This window comes from Oncorhynchus gorbuscha, unplaced genomic scaffold, assembly GCF_021184085.1.
Source record: "Oncorhynchus gorbuscha isolate QuinsamMale2020 ecotype Even-year unplaced genomic scaffold, OgorEven_v1.0 Un_scaffold_1642, whole genome shotgun sequence".
Classification (NCBI taxonomy): Eukaryota; Metazoa; Chordata; class Actinopteri; order Salmoniformes; family Salmonidae; genus Oncorhynchus; species Oncorhynchus gorbuscha.
In genome coordinates, this window is record NW_025744834.1 from 82,554 (window position 1) to 106,201 (window position 23,648).

General features: G+C 44.5%; 1 protein-coding gene across 1 annotated transcript; it reads left to right on the forward strand.

The window, feature by feature from the left end:
* The first annotated feature begins 6,911 nt into the window (after positions 1 to 6,911).
* On the forward strand, positions 6,912 to 16,242 carry LOC124017131 (gastrula zinc finger protein XlCGF17.1-like). Its single transcript, XM_046332525.1, has 3 exons — positions 6,912 to 6,961; positions 7,594 to 7,788; positions 16,013 to 16,242. The coding sequence occupies exons 2-3, from the start codon at positions 7,689 to 7,691 to the stop codon at positions 16,240 to 16,242; spliced, it is 330 nt and encodes a 109-aa protein (XP_046188481.1). The 5' UTR covers positions 6,912 to 6,961; positions 7,594 to 7,688.
* Positions 16,243 to 23,648: the final 7,406 nt, after the last annotated feature.

A 23,648-nucleotide genomic window follows, 5' to 3' on the forward strand; every position in this document is an offset into this window, starting at 1 on the left:
CCTGTGAGATGGTAGGTTATTATTTCCACTGAGAGATGGCAGGTTATTATTTCCACTGTGAGATGGCAGGTTATTATTTCCACTGAGAGATGGCAGGTTATTATTTCCACTGAGAGATGGCAGGTTATTATTTCCACTGTGAGATGGCAGGTTATTATTTCCACTGTGAGATGGCAGGTTATTATTTCCACTGTGAGATGGCAGGTTATTATTTCCACTGAGAGATGGCAGGTTATTATTTCCACTGTGAGATGGCAGGTTATTATTTCCACTGTGAGATGGCAGGTTATTATTTCCACTGAGAGATGGCAGGTTATTATTTCCACTGTGAGATGGCAGGTTATTATTTCCACTGTCGTCCTGTGAGATGGCAGGTTATTATTTCCACTGTGAGATGACAGGTTATTATTTCCACTGTGAGATGGCAGGTTATTATTTCCACTGTGAGATGGCAGGTTATTATTTCCACTGTGAGATGGCAGGTTATTATTTCCACTGAGAGATGGCAGGTTATTATTTCCACTGAGAGATGGCATTATTATTTCCACTGTGAGATGGCAGGTTATTATTTCCACTGTGGTCCTGTGAGATGGCAGGTTATTATTTCCATTGTGGTCCTGTGAGATGGCAGGTTATTATTTCCATTGTGGTCCTGTGAGATGGCAGGTTATTATTTCCATTGTGGTCCTGTGAGATGGCAGGTTATTATTTCCATTGTGGTCCTGTGAGATGGCAGGTTATTATTTCCATTGTGGTCCTGTGAGATGGCAGGTTATTATTTCCATTGTGGTCCTGTGAGATGGCAGGTTATTATTTCCATTGTGGTCCTGAGAGATGGCAGGTTATTATTTCCATTGTGGTCCTGTGAGATGGCAGGTTATTATTTCCATTGTGGTCCTGTGAGATGGCAGGTTATTATTTCCACTGTGAGATGGCAGGTTATTATTTCCACTGAGAGATGGCAGGTTATTATTTCCACTGTGAGATGGCAGGTTATTATTTCCACTGAGAGATGGCAGGTTATTATTTCCACTGTGAGATGGCAGGTTATTATTTCCATTGTGGTCCTGTGAGATGGCAGGTTATTATTTCCACTGTGAGATGGCAGGTTATTATTTCCACTGTGGTCCTGTGAGATGGCAGGTTATTATTTCCACTGTGAGATGGCAGGTTATTATTTCCACTGTGAGATGGCAGGTTATTATTTCCACTGTGAGATGGCAGGTTATTATTTCCACTGAGAGATGGCAGGTTATTATTTCCACTGTGAGATGGCAGGTTATTATTTCCACTGTGAGATGGCAGGTTATTATTTCCATTGTGGTCCTGTGAGATGGCAGGTTATTATTTCCACTGTGAGATGGCAGGTTATTATTTCCACTGTGGTCCTGTGAGATGGCAGGTTATTATTTCCACTGTGAGATGGCAGGTTATTATTTCCACTGTAAGATGGCAGGTGATTATTTCCACTGAGAGATGGCAGGTTATTATTTCCACTGTGAGATGGCAGGTTATTATTTCCACTGAGAGATGGCAGGTTATTATTTCCACTGTGAATGGGAGGTTATTATTTTCACTGAGAGGTGGCAGGTTATTATTTCCACTGAGAGATGGCAGGTTATTATTTCCACTGAGAGATGGCAGGTTATTATTTCCACTGAGAGATGGCAGGTTATTATTTCCACTGTGAGATGACAGGTTATTATTTCCACTGTGAGATGGCAGGTTATTATTTCCATTGTGGTCCTGTGAGATGGCAGGTTATTATTTCCACTGTGGTCCTGTGAGATGGCAGGTTATTATTTCCATTGTGGTCCTGTGAGATGGCAGGTTATTATTTCCATTGTGGTCCTGTGAGATGGCAGGTTATTATTTCCACTGTGGTCCTGTGAGATGGCAGGTTATTATTTCCATTGTGGTCCTGTGAGATGGCAGGTTATTATTTCCACTGTGGTCCTGTGAGATGGCAGGTTATTATTTCCACTGTGAGATGGCAGGTTATTATTTCCATTGTGGTCCTGTGAGATAGCAGGTTATTATTTCCACTGTGAGATGGCAGGTTATTATTTCCACTGTGGTCCTGTGAGATGGTAGGTTATTATTTCCACTGAGAGATGGCAGGTTATTATTTCCACTGTGAGATGGCAGGTTATTATTTCCACTGAGAGATGGCAGGTTATTATTTCCACTGAGAGATGGCAGGTTATTATTTCCACTGTGAGATGGCAGGTTATTATTTCCACTGTGAGATGGCAGGTTATTATTTCCACTGTGAGATGGCAGGTTATTATTTCCACTGAGAGATGGCAGGTTATTATTTCCACTGAGAGATGGCAGGTTATTATTTCCACTGTGAGATGGCAGGTTATTATTTCCACTGTGAGATGGCAGGTTATTATTTCCACTGTGAGATGGCAGGTTATTATTTCCACTGTGGTCCTGTGAGATGGTAGGTTATTATTTCCACTGAGAGATGGCAGGTTATTATTTCCACTGTGAGATGGCAGGTTATTATTTCCACTGAGAGATGGCAGGTTATTATTTCCACTGAGAGATGGCAGGTTATTATTTCCACTGTGAGATGGCAGGTTATTATTTCCACTGTCGTCCTGTGAGATGGCAGGTTATTATTTCCACTGTGAGATGACAGGTTATTATTTCCACTGTGAGATGGCAGGTTATTATTTCCACTGTGAGATGGCAGGTTATTATTTCCACTGTGAGATGGCAGGTTATTATTTCCACTGAGAGATGGCAGGTTATTATTTCCACTGAGAGATGGCAGGTTATTATTTCCACTGTGAGATGGCAGGTTATTATTTCCACTGTGGTCCTGTGAGATGGCAGGTTATTATTTCCATTGTGGTCCTGTGAGATGGCAGGTTATTATTTCCATTGTGGTCCTGTGAGATGGCAGGTTATTATTTCCATTGTGGTCCTGTGAGATGGCAGGTTATTATTTCCATTGTGGTCCTGTGAGATGGCAGGTTATTATTTCCATTGTGGTCCTGTGAGATGGCAGGTTATTATTTCCACTGTGGTCCTGTGAGATGGCAGGTTATTATTTCCACTGTGAGATGGCAGGTTATTATTTCCATTGTGGTCCTGTGAGATAGCAGGTTATTATTTCCACTGTGAGATGGCAGGTTATTATTTCCACTGTGGTCCTGTGAGATGGTAGGTTATTATTTCCACTGAGAGATGGCAGGTTATTATTTCCACTGTGAGATGGCAGGTTATTATTTCCACTGAGAGATGGCAGGTTATTATTTCCACTGAGAGATGGCAGGTTATTATTTCCACTGTGAGATGGCAGGTTATTATTTCCACTGTGAGATGGCAGGTTATTATTTCCACTGTGAGATGGCAGGTTATTATTTCCACTGAGAGATGGCAGGTTATTATTTCCACTGAGAGATGGCAGGTTATTATTTCCACTGTGAGATGGCAGGTTATTATTTCCACTGTGAGATGGCAGGTTATTATTTCCACTGTGAGATGGCAGGTTATTATTTCCACTGTGGTCCTGTGAGATGGTAGGTTATTATTTCCACTGAGAGATGGCAGGTTATTATTTCCACTGTGAGATGGCAGGTTATTATTTCCACTGAGAGATGGCAGGTTATTATTTCCACTGAGAGATGGCAGGTTATTATTTCCACTGTGAGATGGCAGGTTATTATTTCCACTGTCGTCCTGTGAGATGGCAGGTTATTATTTCCACTGTGAGATGACAGGTTATTATTTCCACTGTGAGATGGCAGGTTATTATTTCCACTGTGAGATGGCAGGTTATTATTTCCACTGTGAGATGGCAGGTTATTATTTCCACTGAGAGATGGCAGGTTATTATTTCCACTGAGAGATGGCAGGTTATTATTTCCACTGTGAGATGGCAGGTTATTATTTCCACTGTGGTCCTGTGAGATGGCAGGTTATTATTTCCATTGTGGTCCTGTGAGATGGCAGGTTATTATTTCCATTGTGGTCCTGTGAGATGGCAGGTTATTATTTCCATTGTGGTCCTGTGAGATGGCAGGTTATTATTTCCATTGTGGTCCTGTGAGATGGCAGGTTATTATTTCCATTGTGGTCCTGTGAGATGGCAGGTTATTATTTCCATTGTGGTCCTGTGAGATGGCAGGTTATTATTTCCATTGTGGTCCTGAGAGATGGCAGGTTATTATTTCCATTGTGGTCCTGTGAGATGGCAGGTTATTATTTCCATTGTGGTCCTGTGAGATGGCAGGTTATTATTTCCACTGTGAGATGGCAGGTTATTATTTCCACTGAGAGATGGCAGGTTATTATTTCCACTGTGAGATGGCAGGTTATTATTTCCACTGAGAGATGGCAGGTTATTATTTCCACTGTGAGATGGCAGGTTATTATTTCCATTGTGGTCCTGTGAGATGGCAGGTTATTATTTCCACTGTGAGATGGCAGGTTATTATTTCCACTGTGGTCCTGTGAGATGGCAGGTTATTATTTCCACTGTGAGATGGCAGGTTATTATTTCCACTGTGAGATGGCAGGTTATTATTTCCACTGTGAGATGGCAGGTTATTATTTCCACTGAGAGATGGCAGGTTATTATTTCCACTGAGAGATGGCAGGTTATTATTTCCACTGTGAGATGGCAGGTTATTATTTCCATTGTGGTCCTGTGAGATGGCAGGTTATTATTTCCACTGTGAGATGGCAGGTTATTATTTCCACTGTGGTCCTGTGAGATGGCAGGTTATTATTTCCACTGTGAGATGGCAGGTTATTATTTCCACTGTAAGATGGCAGGTGATTATTTCCACTGAGAGATGGCAGGTTATTATTTCCACTGTGAGATGGCAGGTTATTATTTCCACTGAGAGATGGCAGGTTATTATTTCCACTGTGAATGGGAGGTTATTATTTTCACTGAGAGGTGGCAGGTTATTATTTCCACTGAGAGATGGCAGGTTATTATTTCCACTGAGAGATGGCAGGTTATTATTTCCACTGAGAGATGGCAGGTTATTATTTCCACTGTGAGATGACAGGTTATTATTTCCACTGTGAGATGGCAGGTTATTATTTCCACTGTGGTCCTGTGAGATGGCAGGTTATTATTTCCATTGTGGTCCTGTGAGATGGCAGGTTATTATTTCCACTGTGGTCCTGTGAGATGGCAGGTTATTATTTCCACTGTGAGATGGCAGGTTATTATTTCCATTGTGGTCCTGTGAGATAGCAGGTTATTATTTCCACTGTGAGATGGCAGGTTATTATTTCCACTGTGGTCCTGTGAGATGGTAGGTTATTATTTCCACTGAGAGATGGCAGGTTATTATTTCCACTGTGAGATGGCAGGTTATTATTTCCACTGAGAGATGGCAGGTTATTATTTCCACTGAGAGATGGCAGGTTATTATTTCCACTGTGAGATGGCAGGTTATTATTTCCACTGTGAGATGGCAGGTTATTATTTCCACTGTGAGATGGCAGGTTATTATTTCCACTGAGAGATGGCAGGTTATTATTTCCACTGAGAGATGGCAGGTTATTATTTCCACTGTGAGATGGCAGGTTATTATTTCCACTGTGAGATGGCAGGTTATTATTTCCACTGAGAGATGGCAGGTTATTATTTCCACTGTGAGATGGCAGGTTATTATTTCCACTGTCGTCCTGTGAGATGGCAGGTTATTATTTCCACTGTGAGATGACAGGTTATTATTTCCACTGTGAGATGGCAGGTTATTATTTCCACTGTGAGATGGCAGGTTATTATTTCCACTGTGAGATGGCAGGTTATTATTTCCACTGAGAGATGGCAGGTTATTATTTCCACTGAGAGATGGCAGGTTATTATTTCCACTGTGAGATGGCAGGTTATTATTTCCACTGTGGTCCTGTGAGATGGCAGGTTATTATTTCCATTGTGGTCCTGTGAGATGGCAGGTTATTATTTCCATTGTGGTCCTGTGAGATGGCAGGTTATTATTTCCATTGTGGTCCTGTGAGATGGCAGGTTATTATTTCCATTGTGGTCCTGTGAGATGGCAGGTTATTATTTCCATTGTGGTCCTGTGAGATGGCAGGTTATTATTTCCATTGTGGTCCTGTGAGATGGCAGGTTATTATTTCCATTGTGGTCCTGAGAGATGGCAGGTTATTATTTCCATTGTGGTCCTGTGAGATGGCAGGTTATTATTTCCATTGTGGTCCTGTGAGATGGCAGGTTATTATTTCCACTGTGAGATGGCAGGTTATTATTTCCACTGAGAGATGGCAGGTTATTATTTCCACTGTGAGATGGCAGGTTATTATTTCCACTGAGAGATGGCAGGTTATTATTTCCACTGTGGTCCTGTGAGATGGCAGGTTATTATTTCCACTGGTCCTGTGAGGTGGCAGGTTATTATTTCCACTGAGAGATGGAAGGTTATTATTTCCACTGTGGTCCTGTGAGATGACAGGTGGGCCTGATTTACACATGATTCTCAATGCAATTTAAAACAACATTATCATCAATTACAAAATATATATACAACAACTTAGAACAATTAACAGCACATAGGTGCTCGTTTTAAGAGTCACCTCTTGAAAGAATAGCTTACCCCTAATCACCCCGTTCCGTTACTTTACAGATAGTTCCACAAGTGACACTTTACATGTTCAGTACCACAGAACTGCAGCAGAGTACCAGAATGTGTCCCCTCCCCAAGGAGCTCTTGATTCTACAGGGAACCAAGTTAGAGCTCCCTCTGGTGGAGTACTGATGGGAGGCATTTATATTATAAAGTGTTTTTAGATCTTTTGGTTTGACGTTTTACAGGACTTGTTACTGTTAAAAGAGAAGAAGAGGAGGAGGGGGTCAGAGAGGAGGAGGATGGAGAGGATGAGATTGGGGACAGAGAGGAGGAGGACGGAGAGGAGGAGGTTGGGGACAGAGAGGAGGAGGATGGGGACAGGACCAACCCAGGTAATTAATCACTGATCAAAACATCCAGGTGGAGCTACAGTATATTGAGACCAGTTTCAGATGACTAAGGAGGTTGGAGACAGGACCAACCAGGTAATCTCTGATCAGAACATCAGAGACCAGTTTCAGATGACTAAGCAGGTTGGGGACAGGACCAACCAGGTAATCCCTGAAACAGAACATCAGAGACCAGTTTCATGGAACCCAGTTCCCTATATAGAGCACTACTTTTGAGAAGGGCCCAGAAGGCTGAGTGACTGCTTATAGCTGTCAATCTTGTATGTACTAAACTGTACCCCCCTAACCAAATAACTCCTGATCAGTTTACATTGAAAGGTGTCTAAGAGGAGTCATCTTCCCTTTCTACCTTCCTACATACCAATGCATAGTGTTGTATACAGTATAATAAACTGGGTGGTTCGAGCCCTGTATGTTGATTGGCTAACAGCCGTGGTTTATCAGACCGTATACCACGGGTATAACATAATATGTATTTTTACTGCTCTAATTACGTTGATAACCAGTTTATAACAGCAATAAGGCACCTTGGGGGTTTGTGGTATATGGCCAATATACCACGGCTAAGGGCTGTGTCCAGGGACTCCTGTTTAACCCCTGTGATGTTGTTATAGAAACAGGAGAGGGTGCCAGCTCAGACAAAGAGAGACCGTTCCTCTGCTCCCAGTGTGGTAAGCGGTTCACTGCACCAAGCAGCCTGAAGACTCACATGCAGAGACACAGCGGAGAGAAACCCCACCAGTGCTCCTTCTGTGGGAAGCGCTTCCTACGATCCACAGACCTGAAGAGACACCAGATGATCCACAAAGGTAAGAGAGACACCCAAACACCCGACGCTCCTCTCACACCCGGGGTCGCTCCTCTCTCTCCCCCGGCGTCACTCCTCTCTCTCCCGGCGTCGCTCCTCTCTCACCCGGCGTCGCTCCTCTCTCTCCCCCGGCGTCGCTCCTCTCTCTCCCGGCGTCGCTCCTCTCTCACCCGGCGTCGCTCCTCTCTCACCCGGCGTCGCTCCTCACCCACCCGGCGTCGCTCCTCTCCCACCCAGGGTCGCTCCTCTCTCTCCCGGCGTCGCTCCTCTCTCACCCGGCGTCGCTCCTCTCTCACCCGGCGTCGCTTTCACTCTCACCCGGCGTCGCTCCTCAAACACCAGGCATCGCTCCTCTCTCACCCGGCGTCGCTCCTCAAACACCGGCGTCGCTTCTCTCTCAACCGGCGTCGCTCCTCGCTCTCCCGGCGTCGCTCCTCTCTCACCCGGCGTCGCTCCTCTCTCACCCGACGTCGCTCCTCTCTCACCCGACGTCGCTCCTCTCTCACCCGGCGTCGCTCCTCTCTTACCCGACGTCGCTCCTCAAACACCCGGCGTCGCTCCTCTCTCACATCTCTCTGTTGGAACACTGTCAATCAACGTGTCCACACCAGTGCACCTGTTTATCAGTTAAATAAGTTGATCTATACGGTGTAGGTTCATTCCCATGTAAAATTACCCCATGAGCACCAACGTGAAGTTCATTGGAGCGTGTCAAATTGTGTGTTAAATGAAAGCAGAGAGTCTATATTTTGAAGAAATTAAGGCATACATACATTTGAACCATTTTCCATCCATGTGAATAAGCTTATTGGATGGACAAGGGTTCCTAAAAAAACATCTACCAGAAAAATTCTTAGAAGAAATACATCAAAACACAATAATATTGAAGTAAAAACCCTGCCAACTAATATCAATTCTTATATTTAGTTTTGGATACATTTTACTGAATCGTTGCCTCGTTACTAAAAACCACATATCTTAAAGATATTTCCTCATAAGGAGGATAATGAAAGTTCACAAATGTAACAAGTAAATGTAGACCTACCAATTTAGCTATAGTGTTTTTACTGATATCAATTTTGTTTATGAATTCGAAATTCTTTGACCCCCCCCCAAATAATTTTTGGGGCACATAATCACGTAAACAAGTCTACAAGTTGTGACCGGAAATGACAACCAAAAGATACAAGGAATTGGTAGTGATGGTGCTCTGTAAGGTAGTGATGGTGCTCTGTAAGGTAGTGATGGTGCTCTGTAAGGTAGTGATGGTGCTCTGTAAGGTAGTGATGGTGCTCTGTAAGGTAGTGTTGGTGCTCTGTAAGGTAGTGATGGTGCTCTGTAAGGTAGTGATGGTGCTCTGTAAGATAGTGTTGGTGCTCTGTAAGGTAGTGATGGTGCTCTGTAAGGTAGTGATGGTGCTCTGTAAGGTAGTGATGGTGCTCTGTAAGGTAGTGTTGGTGCTTTGTAAGGTAGTGATGGTGCTCTGTAAGGTAGTGATGGTGCTCTGTAAGGTAGTGATGGTGCTCTGTAAGGTAGTGATGGTGCTCTGTAAGGTAGTGTTGGTGCTCTGTAAGGTAGTGATGGTGCTCTGTAAGGTAGTGATGGTGCTCTGTAAGGTAGTGATGGTGCTCTGTAAGGTAGTGTTGGTGCTCTGTAAGGTAGTGATGGTGCTCTGTAAGGTAGTGATGGTGGTCTGTAAGGTAGTGATGGTGCTCTGTAAGGTAGTGTTGTTGCTCTGTAAGGTAGTGATGGTGCTCTGTAAGGTAGTGATGGTGCTCTGTAAGGTAGTGATGGTGCTCTGTAAGGTAGTGATGGTGCTCTGTAAGGTAGTGTTGGTGCTCTGTAAGGTAGTGATGGTGCTCTGTAAGGTAGTGTTGGTGCTCTGTAAGGTAGTGATGGTGCTCTGTAAGGTAGTGATGGTGCTCTGTAAGGTAGTGATGGTGCTCTGTAAGGTAGTGATGGTGCTCTGTAAGGTAGTGTTGGTGCTCTGTAAGGTAGTGATGGTGCTCTGTAAGGTAGTGATGGTGCTCTGTAAGGTAGTGTTGGTGCTCTGTAAGGTAGTGATGGTGCTCTGTAAGGTAGTGTTGGTGTGGATTATAGTTCAGTATAGTACCATACAGTCATTTACATTTTTACATTTAAGTCATTTAGCAGACGCTCTTATCCAGAGCGACTTACAAACAGTCCTGTGGAGTATAGTTCAGTATAGTACCATACAGTCCTGTACTGTGGAGTATAGTTCAGTATAGTACCATACAGTCCTGTGGAGTATAGTTCAGTATAGTACCATACAGTCCTGTACTGTGGAGTATAGTTCATTATAGTACCATACAGTCCTGTACTGTGGAGTATAGTTCATTATAGTACCATACAGTCCTATGTAGTATAGTTCATTATAGTATCAAACAGTCCTGTGGAGTATAGTTCATTATAGTACCATACAGTCCTGTGGAGTATAGTTCATTATAGTACCATACAGTCCTGTGGAGTATAGTTCATTATAGTACCATACAGTCCTGTGGATTATAGTTCAGTATAGTACCATACAGTCCTGTGGAGTATAGTTCATTATAGTACCATACATACAGTCCTGTACTGTGGAGTATAGTTCACTATAGTACCATACAGTCATGTGGAGTATAGTTCATTATAGTACCATACAGTCCTGTGGAGTATAGTTCATTATAGTACCATACAGTCCTGTGGAGTATAGTTCAGTATAGTACCATACAGTCCTGTACTGTGGAGTATAGTTCATTATAGTACCATACAGTCCTGTGGAGTATAGCTCATTATAGTACCATACAGTCCTGTGGAGTATAGTTCATTATAGTACCATACAGTCCTGTACTGTGGAGTATAGTTCATTATAGTACCATACAGTCCTGTGGAGTATAGTTCATTATAGTACCATACAGTCCTGTGGAGTATAGTTCATTATACACCAAATGTGGTTTTGCTGCGGAGCAGATTTAAATAATTGCCCGTGTGTAGAATAATACCCACATATGTAGAGGAGGATGTTGGATCATAATACCCACATATGTAGAGGAGGATGTTGGATCATAATACCCACATATGTAGAGGAGGATGTTGGATCATAATACCCACATATGTAGAGGAGGATGTTGGATCATAATACCCACATATGTAGAGGAGGATGTTGGATCATAATACCCCATACATAGGTAGAGGAGGATGTTGGATCATAATACCCACATATGTAGAGGAGGATGTTGGATCATAATACCCACATATGTAGAGGAGGATGTTGGATCATAATACCCACATATGTAGAGGAGGATGTTGGATCATAATACCCACATATGTAGAGGAGGATGTTGGATCATAATACCCACATATGTAGAGGAGGATGTTGGATCATAATACCCACATATGTAGAGGAGGATGTTGGATCATAATACCCACATAGGTAGAGGAGGATGTTGGATCATAATACCCACATAGGTAGAGGAGGATGTTGGATCATAATACCCACATATGTAGAGGAGGATGTTGGATCATAATACCCACATATGTAGAGGAGGATGTTGGATCATAATACCCACATATGTAGAGGAGGATGTTGGATCATAATACCCACATAGGTAGAGGAGGATGTTGGATCATAATACCCACATAGGTAGAGGAGGATGTTGGATCATAATACCCACATAGGTAGAGGAGGATGTTGGATCATAATACCCACATATGTAGAGGAGGATGTTGGATCATAATACCCACATATGTAGAGGAGGATGTTGGATCATAATACCCACATATGTAGAGGAGGATGTTGGATCATAATACCCACATAGGTAGAGGAGGATGTTGGATCATAATACCCACATATGTAGAGGAGGATGTTGGATCATAATACCCACATATGTAGAGGAGGATGTTGGATCATAATACCCACATATGTAGAGGAGGATGTTGGATCATAATACCCACATATGTAGAGGAGGATGTTGGATCATAATACCCACATATGTAGAGGAGGATGTTGAATCATAATACCCACATAGGTAGAGGAGGATGTTGGATCATAATACCCACATATGTAGAGGAGGATGTTGGATCACAATACCCACATAGGTAGAAGAGGATGTTGGATCATAATACCCACATATGTAGAGGAGGATGTTGGATACCCACATATGTAGAGGAGGATGTTGAATCATAATACCCACATATGTAGAGGAGGATGTTGAATCATAATACCCACATATGTAGAGGAGGATGTTGGATCATAATACCCACATATGTAGAGGAGGATGTTGGATCATAATACCCACATATGTAGAGGGGGATGTTGCATTTATGTCATGCAATAAAATGCAAATGAATTACTTAAAATCCAGAAAATCACATGTACCTATGATGAAGTGTACCTATGATAAAAATTACAGACCCCTACATGCTTTGTAAGTAGGAAAACCTGCAAAATTGGCAGTGTATCAAATACTTGTTCTCCCCACATATGTAGAGGAGGATGTTGGATCATAATACCCACATAGGTAGAGGAGGATGTTGGATCATAATACCCACATATGTAGAGGAGGATGTTGGATCATAATACCCACATATGTAGAGGAGGATGTTGGATCATAATACCCACATATGTAGAGGAGGATGTTGGATCATAATACCCACATAGGTAGAGGAGGATGTTGGATCATAATACCCACATATGTAGAGGAGGATGTTGGATCATAATACCCACATATGTAGAGGAGGATGTTGGATCATAATACCCACATATGTAGAGGAGGATGTTGGATCATAATACCCACATATGTAGAGGAGGATGTTGGATCATAATACCCACATATGTAGAGGAGGATGTTGGATCATAATACCCACATATGTAGAGGAGGATGTTGGATCATAATACCCACATAGGTAGAGGAGGATGTTGGATCATAATACCCACATATGTAGAGGGGAGGTTGGATCATAATACCCACATATGTAGAGGAGGATGTTGGATCATAATACCCACATATGTAGAGGAGGATGTTGGATCATAATACCCACATATGTAGAGGAGGATGTTGGATCATAATACCCACATATGTAGAGGAGGATGTTGGATCATAATACCCACATATGTAGAGGAGGATGTTGGATCATAATACCCACATAGGTAGAGGAGGATGTTGGATCATAATACCCACATAGGTAGAGGAGGATGTTGGATCATAATACCCACATATGTAGAGGGGGATGTAAAAGTTATAAAAAAAGTTATACTACCCGTTGGAGCGACGTGCAGATGCGACCACTCGCTCCAACCGGAACCGGAAGTTGAGGAGGATGTTGGATCATAATACCCACATATGTAGAGGAGGATGTTGGATCATAATACCCACATATGTAGAGGAGGATGTTGGATCATAATACCCACATATGTAGAGGAGGATGTTGGATCATAATACCCACATAGGTAGAGGAGGATGTTGGATCATAATACCCACATATGTAGAGGAGGATGTTGGATCATAATACCCACATATGTAGAGGAGGATGTTGGATCATAATACCCACATATGTAGAGGAGGATGTTGGATCATAATACCCACATATGTAGAGGAGGATGTTGGATCATAATACCCACATAGGTAGAGGAGGATGTTGGATCATAATACCCACATAGGTAGAGGAGGATGTTGGATCATAATACCCACATATGTAGAGGGGGATGTAAAAGTTATAAAAAAATAGTTATACTACCCGTTGGAGCGACGTGCAGATGCGACCACTCGCTCCAACCGGAACCGGAAGTTGAGGAGGATGTTGGATCATAATACCCACATATGTAGAGGAGGATGTTGGATCATAATACCCACATATGTAGAGGAGGATGTTGGATCATAATACCCACATATGTAGAGGAGGATGTTGGATCATAATACCCACATATGTAGAGGAGGATGTTGAATCATAATACCCACATAGGTAGAGGAGGATGTTGGATCATAATACCCACATATGTAGAGGAGGATGTTGGATCACAATACCCACATAGGTAGAAGAGGATGTTGGATCATAATACCCACATATGTAGAGGAGGATGTTGGATACCCACATATGTAGAGGAGGATGTTGAATCATAATACCCACATATGTAGAGGAGGATGTTGGATCATAATACCCACATATGTAGAGGAGGATGTTGGATCATAATACCCACATATGTAGAGGAGGATGTTGGATCATAATACCCACATATGTAGAGGAGGATGTTGGATCATAATACCCACATATGTAGAGGAGGATGTTGGATCATAATACCCACATAGGTAGAGGAGGATGTTGGATCATAATACCCACATAGGTAGAGGAGGATGTTGGATCATAATACCCACATATGTAGAGGGGGATGTAAAAGTTATTAAAAAAGTTATACTACCCGTTGGAGCGACGTGCAGATGCGACCACTCGCTCCAACCGGAACCGGAAGTTGAGGAGGATGTTGGATCATAATACCCACATATGTAGAGGAGGATGTTGGATCATAATACCCACATAGGTAGAGGAGGATGTTGGATCATAATACCCACATATGTAGAGGAGGATGTTGGATCATAATACCCACATATGTAGAGGAGGATGTTGGATCATAATACCCACATATGTAGAGGAGGATGTTGGATCATAATACCCACATAGGTAGAGGAGGATGTTGGATCATAATACCCACATATGTAGAGGAGGATGTTGGATCATAATACCCACATATGTAGAGGAGGATGTTGGATCATAATACCCACATATGTAGAGGAGGATGTTGGATCATAATACCCACATATGTAGAGGAGGATGTTGGATCATAATACCCACATATGTAGAGGAGGATGTTGGATCATAATACCCACATATGTAGAGGAGGATGTTGGATCATAATACCCACATAGGTAGAGGAGGATGTTGGATCATAATACCCACATATGTAGAGGGGGAGGTTGGATCATAATACCCACATATGTAGAGGAGGATGTTGGATCATAATACCCACATATGTAGAGGAGGATGTTGGATCATAATACCCACATATGTAGAGGAGGATGTTGGATCATAATACCCACATATGTAGAGGAGGATGTTGGATCATAATACCCACATATGTAGAGGAGGATGTTGGATCATAATACCCACATAGGTAGAGGAGGATGTTGGATCATAATACCCACATAGGTAGAGGAGGATGTTGGATCATAATACCCACATATGTAGAGGGGGATGTAAAAGTTATAAAAAAAGTTATACTACCCGTTGGAGCGACGTGCAGATGCGACCACTCGCTCCAACCGGAACCGGAAGTTGAGGAGGATGTTGGATCATAATACCCACATATGTAGAGGAGGATGTTGGATCATAATACCCACATATGTAGAGGGGGATGTTGCGTATTTACACCCTTTTTTGTAGAGATCTGTTACCGGGTGTAAATCCACTTCACTCACTTCTTTCAAGCTCAATGTGTCCTGTCATAAACCGACACGCCGTTCTTTATGCAGAGTCTTTAACAAAACCAGGTCACGTAAATAAACTGAGGGAGATTTGACTGAAATTCTGCTACCAAACTTCCTCACAACTCCCGCCAAACTCCCTCACCACTCCTACCAAACTCCCTCACAACTCCTACCAACCTCCCTCACAACTCCTAACAAACTCCCTCACAACTCCTACCAAACTCCCTCACAACTCCTACCAAACTCCGTCACAACTCCTACCAAACTCCCTCACAACTCCTACCAACCTCCCTCACAACTCCTACCAACCTCCCTCACAACTCCTACCAAACTCCCTCACAACTCCTACCAAACTCCCTCACAACTCCTACCAACCTCCCTCACAACTCCTACCAACCTCCCTCACAACTCCTACCAAACTCCCTCACAACTCCTACCAAACTCCCTCACAACTCCTACCAAACTCCCTCACAACTCCTACCCAACTCCCTCACAGTTCTTCCAGTAAATGTGTTTTTTTTGGGAGGGTCAAATGTTCAGTGTAAACGTAGTCCTTGTGCATAAAGTTGTATGTTTGTTAAAAATCTATGTTTTTTTTTGTAGAGCATACATTTTATGTTAAAAAAATCTGTCTCCATTCAGTTAAAATAGAATTGCCCATATATGCCTAATACTGTATGCGCTGGTGGTGCTGTTCTCTCCTTTGTGTACTGCAGCGGTTTAACCTCTGTGATGTTGTCATTAAAGCAGTCACCTCAGACAGACCGCACTGTTGTTCGGAGTGCGGCAAGACGTTCACCTCGCCCACCAGCCTGAGGATCCACCTGAAGATCCACAGCGAAGACAAACCCCACCAGTGTTCCGTCTGCGGGAAGCGTTTCCTGTGGCTGTGTGTTCTGAAGAGACACCAGGTGGTGCACAAAGGTGAGAGAAACATCTCTCTGCTGGAAGACACGTCCTGTGTGGCTCGTTGGTAGAACATGACCTTCGCAAGCCCCAGGATCGTGTTCGGAATGACAGAACGGTGCATCGTTGAATTCAACGGAAACAGTACTGTACGACCGGTTGTGATTATGGTGGCTCAGAGGACAGTTACCATAGGGTGTGGTTATAGAGGCTCAGAGGACAGTTACCATAGGGTGTGGTTATAGAGGCTCAGAGGACAGTTACCATAGGGTGTGGTTATAGAGGCTCAGAGGACAGTTACCATAGGGTGTGGTTATAGAGGCTCAGAGGACAGTTACCATAGGGTGTGGTTATAGAGGCTCAGAGGACAGTTACCATCGGGTGTGGTTATAGAGGCTCAGAGGACAGTTACCATAGGGTGTGGTTATAGAGGCTCAGAGGCCAGTTACCATAGGGTGTGGTTATAGAGTCTCAGAGGACAGTTACCATCGGGTGTGGTTATAGAGGCTCAGAGGACAGTTACCATAGGGTGTGGTAATAGAGGCTCAGAGGCCAGTTACCATAGGGTGTGGTTATAGAGGCTCAGGACAGTTACCATAGGGTGTGGTTATAGAGGCTCAGAGGACAGTTACCATAGGGTGTGGTTATAGAGGCTCAGAGGACAGTTACCATAGGGTGTGGTTATAGAGGCTCAGAGGACAGTTACCAAAGGGTGTGGTTATAGAGGCTCAGAGGACAGTTACCATAGGGTGTGGTTATAGAGGCTCAGGACAGTTACCATATGGTGTGGTTATAGAGGCTCAGAGGACAGTTACCATAGGTTGGTTATAGAGGCTCAGAGGACAGTTAAAATAGGGTGTGGTTATAGAGGCTCAGAGGACCGTTACCATAGGGTGTGGTTATAGAGGCTCAGAGGACAGTTACCATAGGGTGTGGTTATAGAGGCTCAGGACAGTTACCATAGGGTGTGGTTATAGAGGCTCAGGACAGTTACCATAGGGTGTGGTTATAGAGGCACAGAGGACAGTTACCATAGGGTGTGGTTATAGAGGCACAGAGGACAGTTACCATAGGGTGTAGTTATAGAGGCTCAGGACAGTTACCATAGGGTGTGGTTATAGAGGCTCAGAGGACAGTTACCATAGGGTGTGGTTATAGAGGCTCAGAGGACAGTTACCATAGGGTGTGGTTATAGAGGCTCAGAGGACAGTTACCATAGGGTGTGATTATAGAGGCTCGGAGGACAGTTACCATAGGGTGTAGTTATAAAGGCTTGGAGGACAGTTACCATAGGGTGTGGTTATAGAGGCTCAGAGGACAGTTACCATAGGGTGTGGTTATAGAGGCTCAGAGGACAGTTACCAAAGGGTGTGGTTATAGAGGCTCAGGACAGTTACCATAGGGTGTGGTTATAGAGGCAGAGAGGACAGTTACCATAGTGTGTGGTTATAGAGGCTCAGGACAGTTACCATAGGGTGTGGTTATAGAGGCTCAGAAGACAGTTACCATAGGGTGTGGTTATAGAGGCTTATAGAGGACAGTTACCATAGGGTGTGGTTATAGAGGCTCAGAGGACAGAGTTACCAAAGGGTGTGGTTATAGAGGCTCAGAGGACAGTTACCATAGGGTGTGGTTATAGAGGCTCAAGACAGTTACCATAGGGTGTGGTTATAGAGGCTCAGAGGACAGTTACCATAGGGTGTGGTTATAGAGGCTCAGAGGACAGTTACCATAGGGTGTGGTTATAGAGGCTCAGAGGACAGTTATAGATAGAGGCTCAGAGGACAGTTACCATAGGGTGTGGTTATAGAGGCTCAAGACAGTTATCATAGGGTGTGGTTATAGAGGCTCAGAGGACAGTTACCATAGGGTGTGGTTATAGAGGCTCAGAGGACAGTTACCATAGGGTGTGGTTATAGAGGCTCAGAGGACAGTTACCATAGGGTGTGGTTATAGAGGCTCAGAGGACAGTTACCATAGGGTGTGGTTATAGAGGCTCAGAGGACAGTTACCAAAGGGTGTGGTTATAGAGGCTCAGAGGTCAGTTACCATAGGGTGTGGTTATAGAGGCTCAAGACAGTTATCATAGGGTGTGGTTATAGAGACTCAGAGGACAGTTACCATAGGGTGTGGTTATAGAGGCTCAGAGGACAGTTACCATAGGGTGTGGTTATAGAGGCTCAGAGGACAGTTACCATAGGGTGTGGTTATAGAGGCTCAGAGGACAGTTACCATAGGGTGTGGTTATAGAGGCTCAAGACAGTTACCATAGGGTGTGGTTATAGAGGCTCAGAGGACAGTTACCATAGGGTGTGGTTATAGAGGCTCAGAGGACAGTTACCATAGGGTGTGGTTATAGAGGCTCAGAGGACAGTTACCATAGGGTGTGGTTATAGAGGCTCAAGACAGTTACCATAGGGTGTGGTTATAGAGGCTCAGAGGTCAGTTACCATAGGGTGTGGTTATAGAGGCTCAGAGGACAGTTACCATAGGGTGTGGTTATAGAGGCTCAGAGGACAGTTACCATAGGGTGTGATTATAGAGGCTCGGAGGACAGTTACCATAGGGTGTAGTTATAAAGGCTTGGAGGACAGTTACCATAGGGTGTGGTTATAGAGGCTCAGAGGACAGTTACCATAGGGTGTGGTTATAGAGGCTCAGAGGACAGTTACCAAAGGGTGTGGTTATAGAGGCTCAGGACAGTTACCATAGGGTGTGGTTATAGAGGCAGAGAGGACAGTTACCATAGTGTGTGGTTATAGAGGCTCAGGACAGTTACCATAGGGTGTGGTTATAGAGGCTCAGAAGACAGTTACCATAGGGTGTGGTTATAGAGGCTCGGAGGACAGTTACCATAGGGTGTGGTTATAGAGGCTCAGAGGACAGTTACCAAAGGGTGTGGTTATAGAGGCTCAGAGGACAGTTACCATAGGGTGTGGTTATAGAGGCTCAAGACAGTTACCATAGGGTGTGGTTATAGAGGCTCAGAGGACAGTTACCATAGGGTGTGGTTATAGAGGCTCAGAGGACAGTTACCATAGGGTGTGGTTATAGAGGCTCAGAGGACAGTTACCATAGGGTGTGGTTATAGAGGCTCAAGACAGTTACCATAGGGTGTGGTTATAGAGGCTCAGAGGTCAGTTACCATAGGGTGTGGTTATAGAGAGCTCAGAGGACAGTTACCATAGGGTGTGGTTATAGAGGCTCAGAGGACAGTTACCATAGGGTGTGGTTATAGAGGCTCGGAGGACAGTTACCATAGGGTGTGGTTATAGAGGCTCAGAGGACAGTTACCAAAGGGTGTGGTTATAGAGGCTCAGAGGGGTCAGTTACCATAGGGTGTGGTTATAGAGGCTCAAGACAGTTATCATAGGGTGTGGTTATAGAGACTCAGAGGACAGTTACCATAGGGTGTGGTTATAGAGGCTCAGAGGACAGTTACCATAGGGTGTGGTTATAGAGGCTCAGAGGACAGTTACCATAGGGTGTGGTTATAGAGGCTCAACAGACAGTTACCATAGGGTGTGGTTATAGAGGCTCAGAGGACAGTTACCATAGGGTGTGGTTATAGAGGCTCAGAGGACAGTTACCATAGGGTGTGGTTATAGATAGAGGCTCAGAGGACAGTTACCATAGGGTGTGGTTATAGAGGCTCAAGACAGTTACCATAGGGTGTGGTTATAGAGGCTCAGAGGTCAGTTACCATAGGGTGTGGTTATAGAGGCTCAGAGGACAGTTACCATAGGGTGTGGTTATAGAGGCTCAGAGGACAGTTACCATAGGGTGTGGTTATAGAGGCTCGGAGGACAGTTACCATAGGGTGTGGTTATAGAGGCTCAGAGGACAGTTACCAAAGGGTGTGGTTATAGAGGCTCAGAGGTCAGTTACCATAGGGTGTGGTTATAGAGGCTCAAGACAGTTATCATAGGGTGTGGTTATAGAGACTCAGAGGACAGTTACCATAGGGTGTGGTTATAGAGGCTCAGAGGACAGTTACCATAGGGTGTGGTTATAGAGGCTCAGAGGACAGTTACCATAGGGTGTGGTTATAGAGGCTCAGAGGACAGTTACCATAGGGTGTGGTTATAGAGGCTCAGAGGACAGTTACCATAGGGTGTGGTTATAGAGGCTCAAGACAGTTACCATAGGGTGTGGTTATAGAGGCTCAGAGGACAGTTACCATAGGGTGTGGTTATAGAGGCTCAGAGGACAGTTACCATAGGGTGTGGTTATAGAGGCTCAGAGGACAGGACAGTTACCAAGGGTAGGGTGGTTATAGAGGCTCAGAGGACAGTTACCATAGGGTGTGGTTATAGAGGCTCAGAGGACAGTTACCATAGGGTGTGGTTATAGAGGCTCAGAGGACAGTTACCATAGGGTGTGGTTATAGAGGCTCAGAGGACAGTTACCATAGGGTGTGATTATAGAGGCTCGGAGGACAGTTACCATAGGGTGTAGTTATAAAGGCTTGGAGGACAGTTACCATAGGGTGTGGTTATAGAGGCTCAGAGGACAGTTACCATAGGGTGTGGTTATAGAGGCTCAGAGGACAGTTACCAAAGGGTGTGGTTATAGAGGCTCAGGACAGTTACCATAGGGTGTGGTTATAGAGGCAGAGAGGACAGTTACCATAGTGTGTGGTTATAGAGGCTCAGGACAGTTACCATAGGGTGTGGTTATAGAGGCTCAGAAGACAGTTACCATAGGGTGTGGTTATAGAGGCTCGGAGGACAGTTACCATAGGGTGTGGTTATAGAGGCTCAGAGGACAGTTACCAAAGGGTGTGGTTATAGAGGCTCAGAGGACAGTTACCATAGGGTGTGGTTATAGAGGCTCAAGACAGTTACCATAGGGTGTGGTTATAGAGGCTCAGAGGACAGTTACCATAGGGTGTGGTTATAGAGGCTCAGAGGACAGTTACCATAGGGTGTGGTTATAGAGGCTCAGAGGACAGTTACCATAGGGTGTGGTTATAGAGGCTCAAGACAGTTACCATAGGGTGTGGTTATAGAGGCTCAGAGGTCAGTTACCATAGGGTGTGGTTATAGAGGCTCAGAGGACAGTTACCATAGGGTGTGGTTATAGAGGCTCAGAGGACAGTTACCATAGGGTGTGGTTATAGAGGCTCGGAGGACAGTTACCATAGGGTGTGGTTATAGAGGCTCAGAGGACAGTTACCAAAGGGTGTGGTTATAGAGGCTCAGAGGTCAGTTACCATAGGGTGTGGTTATAGAGGCTCAAGACAGTTATCATAGGGTGTGGTTATAGAGACTCAGAGGACAGTTACCATAGGGTGTGGTTATAGAGGCTCAGAGGACAGTTACCATAGGGTGTGGTTATAGAGGCTCAGAGGACAGTTACCATAGGGTGTGGTTATAGAGGCTCAGAGGACAGTTACCATAGGGTGTGGTTATAGAGGCTCAGAGGACAGTTACCATAGGGTGTGGTTATAGAGGCTCAAGACAGTTACCATAGGGTGTGGTTATAGAGGCTCAGAGGACAGTTACCATAGGGTGTGGTTATAGAGGCTCAGAGGACAGTTACCATAGGGTGTGGTTATAGAGGCTCAGAGGACAGTTACCATAGGGTGTGGTTATAGAGGCTCAAGACAGTTACCATAGGGTGTGGTTATAGAGGCTCAGAGGTCAGTTACCATAGGGTGTGGTTATAGAGGCTCAGAGGACAGTTACCATAGGGTGTGGTTATAGAGGCTCAGAGGACAGTTACCATAGGGTGTGGTTATGGAGGCTCAGGACAGTTACCATAGGGTGTGGTTATAGAGGCTCAGAGGACAGTTACCATAGGGTGTGGTTATAGAGGCTCGGAGGACAGTTACCATAGGGTGTGGTTATAGAGGCTCAGAGGACAGTTACCATAGGGTGTGATTATAGAGGCTGGGAGGACAGTTACCATAGGGTGTAGTTATAGAGGCTTGGAGGACAGTTACCATAGGGTGTGGTTATAGAGGCTCAGAGGACAGTTACCATAGGGTGTGGTTATAGAGGCTCAGAGGACAGTTACCAAAGGGTGTGGTTATAGAGGCTCAGGACAGTTACCATAGGGTGTGGTTATAGAGGCAGAGAGGACAGTTACCATAGGGTGTGGTTATAGAGGCTCAGGACAGTTACCATAGGGTGTGGTTATAGAGGCTCAGAAGACAGTTACCATAGGGTGTGGTTATAGAGGCTCGGAGGACAGTTACCATAGGGTGTGGTTATAGAGGCTCAGAGGACAGTTACCAAAGGGTGTGGTTATAGAGGCTCAGAGGACAGTTACCATAGGGTGTGGTTATAGAGGCTCAAGACAGTTACCATAGGGTGTGGTTATAGAGGCTCAGAGGACAGTTACCAAAGGGTGTGGTTATAGAGGCTCAGAAGACAGTTACCATAGGGTGTGGTTATAGAGGCTCGGAGGACAGTTACCATAGGGTGTGGTTATAGAGGCTCAGAGGACAGTTACCAAAGGGTGTGGTTATAGAGGCTCAGAGGACAGTTACCATAGGGTGTGGTTATAGAGGCTCAAGACAGTTACCATAGGGTGTGGTTATAGAGGCTCAGAGGACAGTTACCAAAGGGTGTGGTTATAGAGGCTCAGGACAGTTACCATAGGGTGTGGTTATAGAGGCAGAGAGGACAGTTACCATAGGGTGTGGTTATAGAGGCTCAGGACAGTTACCATAGGGTGTGGTTATAGAGGCTCAGAAGACAGTTACCATAGGGTGTGGTTATAGAGGCTCAGAGGACAGTTACCATAGGGTGTGGTTATAGAGGCTCAGAGGACAGTTACCATAGGGTGTGGTTATAGAGGCTCAGAGGACAGTTACCATAGGGTGTGGTTATAGAGGCTCAAGACAGTTACCATAGGGTGTGGTTATAGAGGCTCAGAGGACAGTTACCATAGGGTGTGGTTATAGAGGCTCAGAGGACAGTTACCATAGGGTGTGGTTATAGAGGCTCAGAGGACAGTTACCATAGGGTGTGGTTATAGAGGCTCAGAGGACAGTTACCATAGGGTGTGGTTATAGAGGCTCAGAGGACAGTTACCATAGGGTGTGGTTATAGAGGCTCAGAGGACAGTTACCATAGGGTGTGGTTATAGAGGCTCGGAGGACAGTTACCATAGGGTGTGGTTATAGAGGCTCAGAGGACAGTTACCAAAGGGTGTGGTTATAGAGGCTCAGAGGACAGTTACCATAGGGTGTGGTTATAGAGGCTCAAGACAGTTATCATAGGGTGTGGTTATAGAGGCTCAGAGGACAGTTACCATAGGGTGTGGTTATAGAGGCTCAGAGGACAGTTACCATAGGGTGTGGTTATAGAGGCTCAGAGGACAGTTACCATAGGGTGTGGTTATAGAGGCTCAGAGGACAGTTACCATAGGGTGTGGTTATAGAGGCTCAGAGGACAGTTACCATAGGGTGTGGTTATAGAGGCTCAGAGGACAGTTACCATAGGGTGTGGTTATAGAGGCACAGAGG

What these genes read in the sequence shown, in the direction of transcription:
- LOC124017131 (XM_046332525.1), top strand. Translation starts at nt 7,689, where the DNA reads ATGCAGAGACACAGCGGAGAGAAACCCCACCAGTGCTCCTTCTGTGGG. An exon ending in ACACCAGATGATCCACAAAG is followed by an intron (nt 7,789 to 16,012) that starts GTAAGAGAGACA and finishes TTGTCATTAAAG; the next exon opens with CAGTCACCTCAGACAGACCG.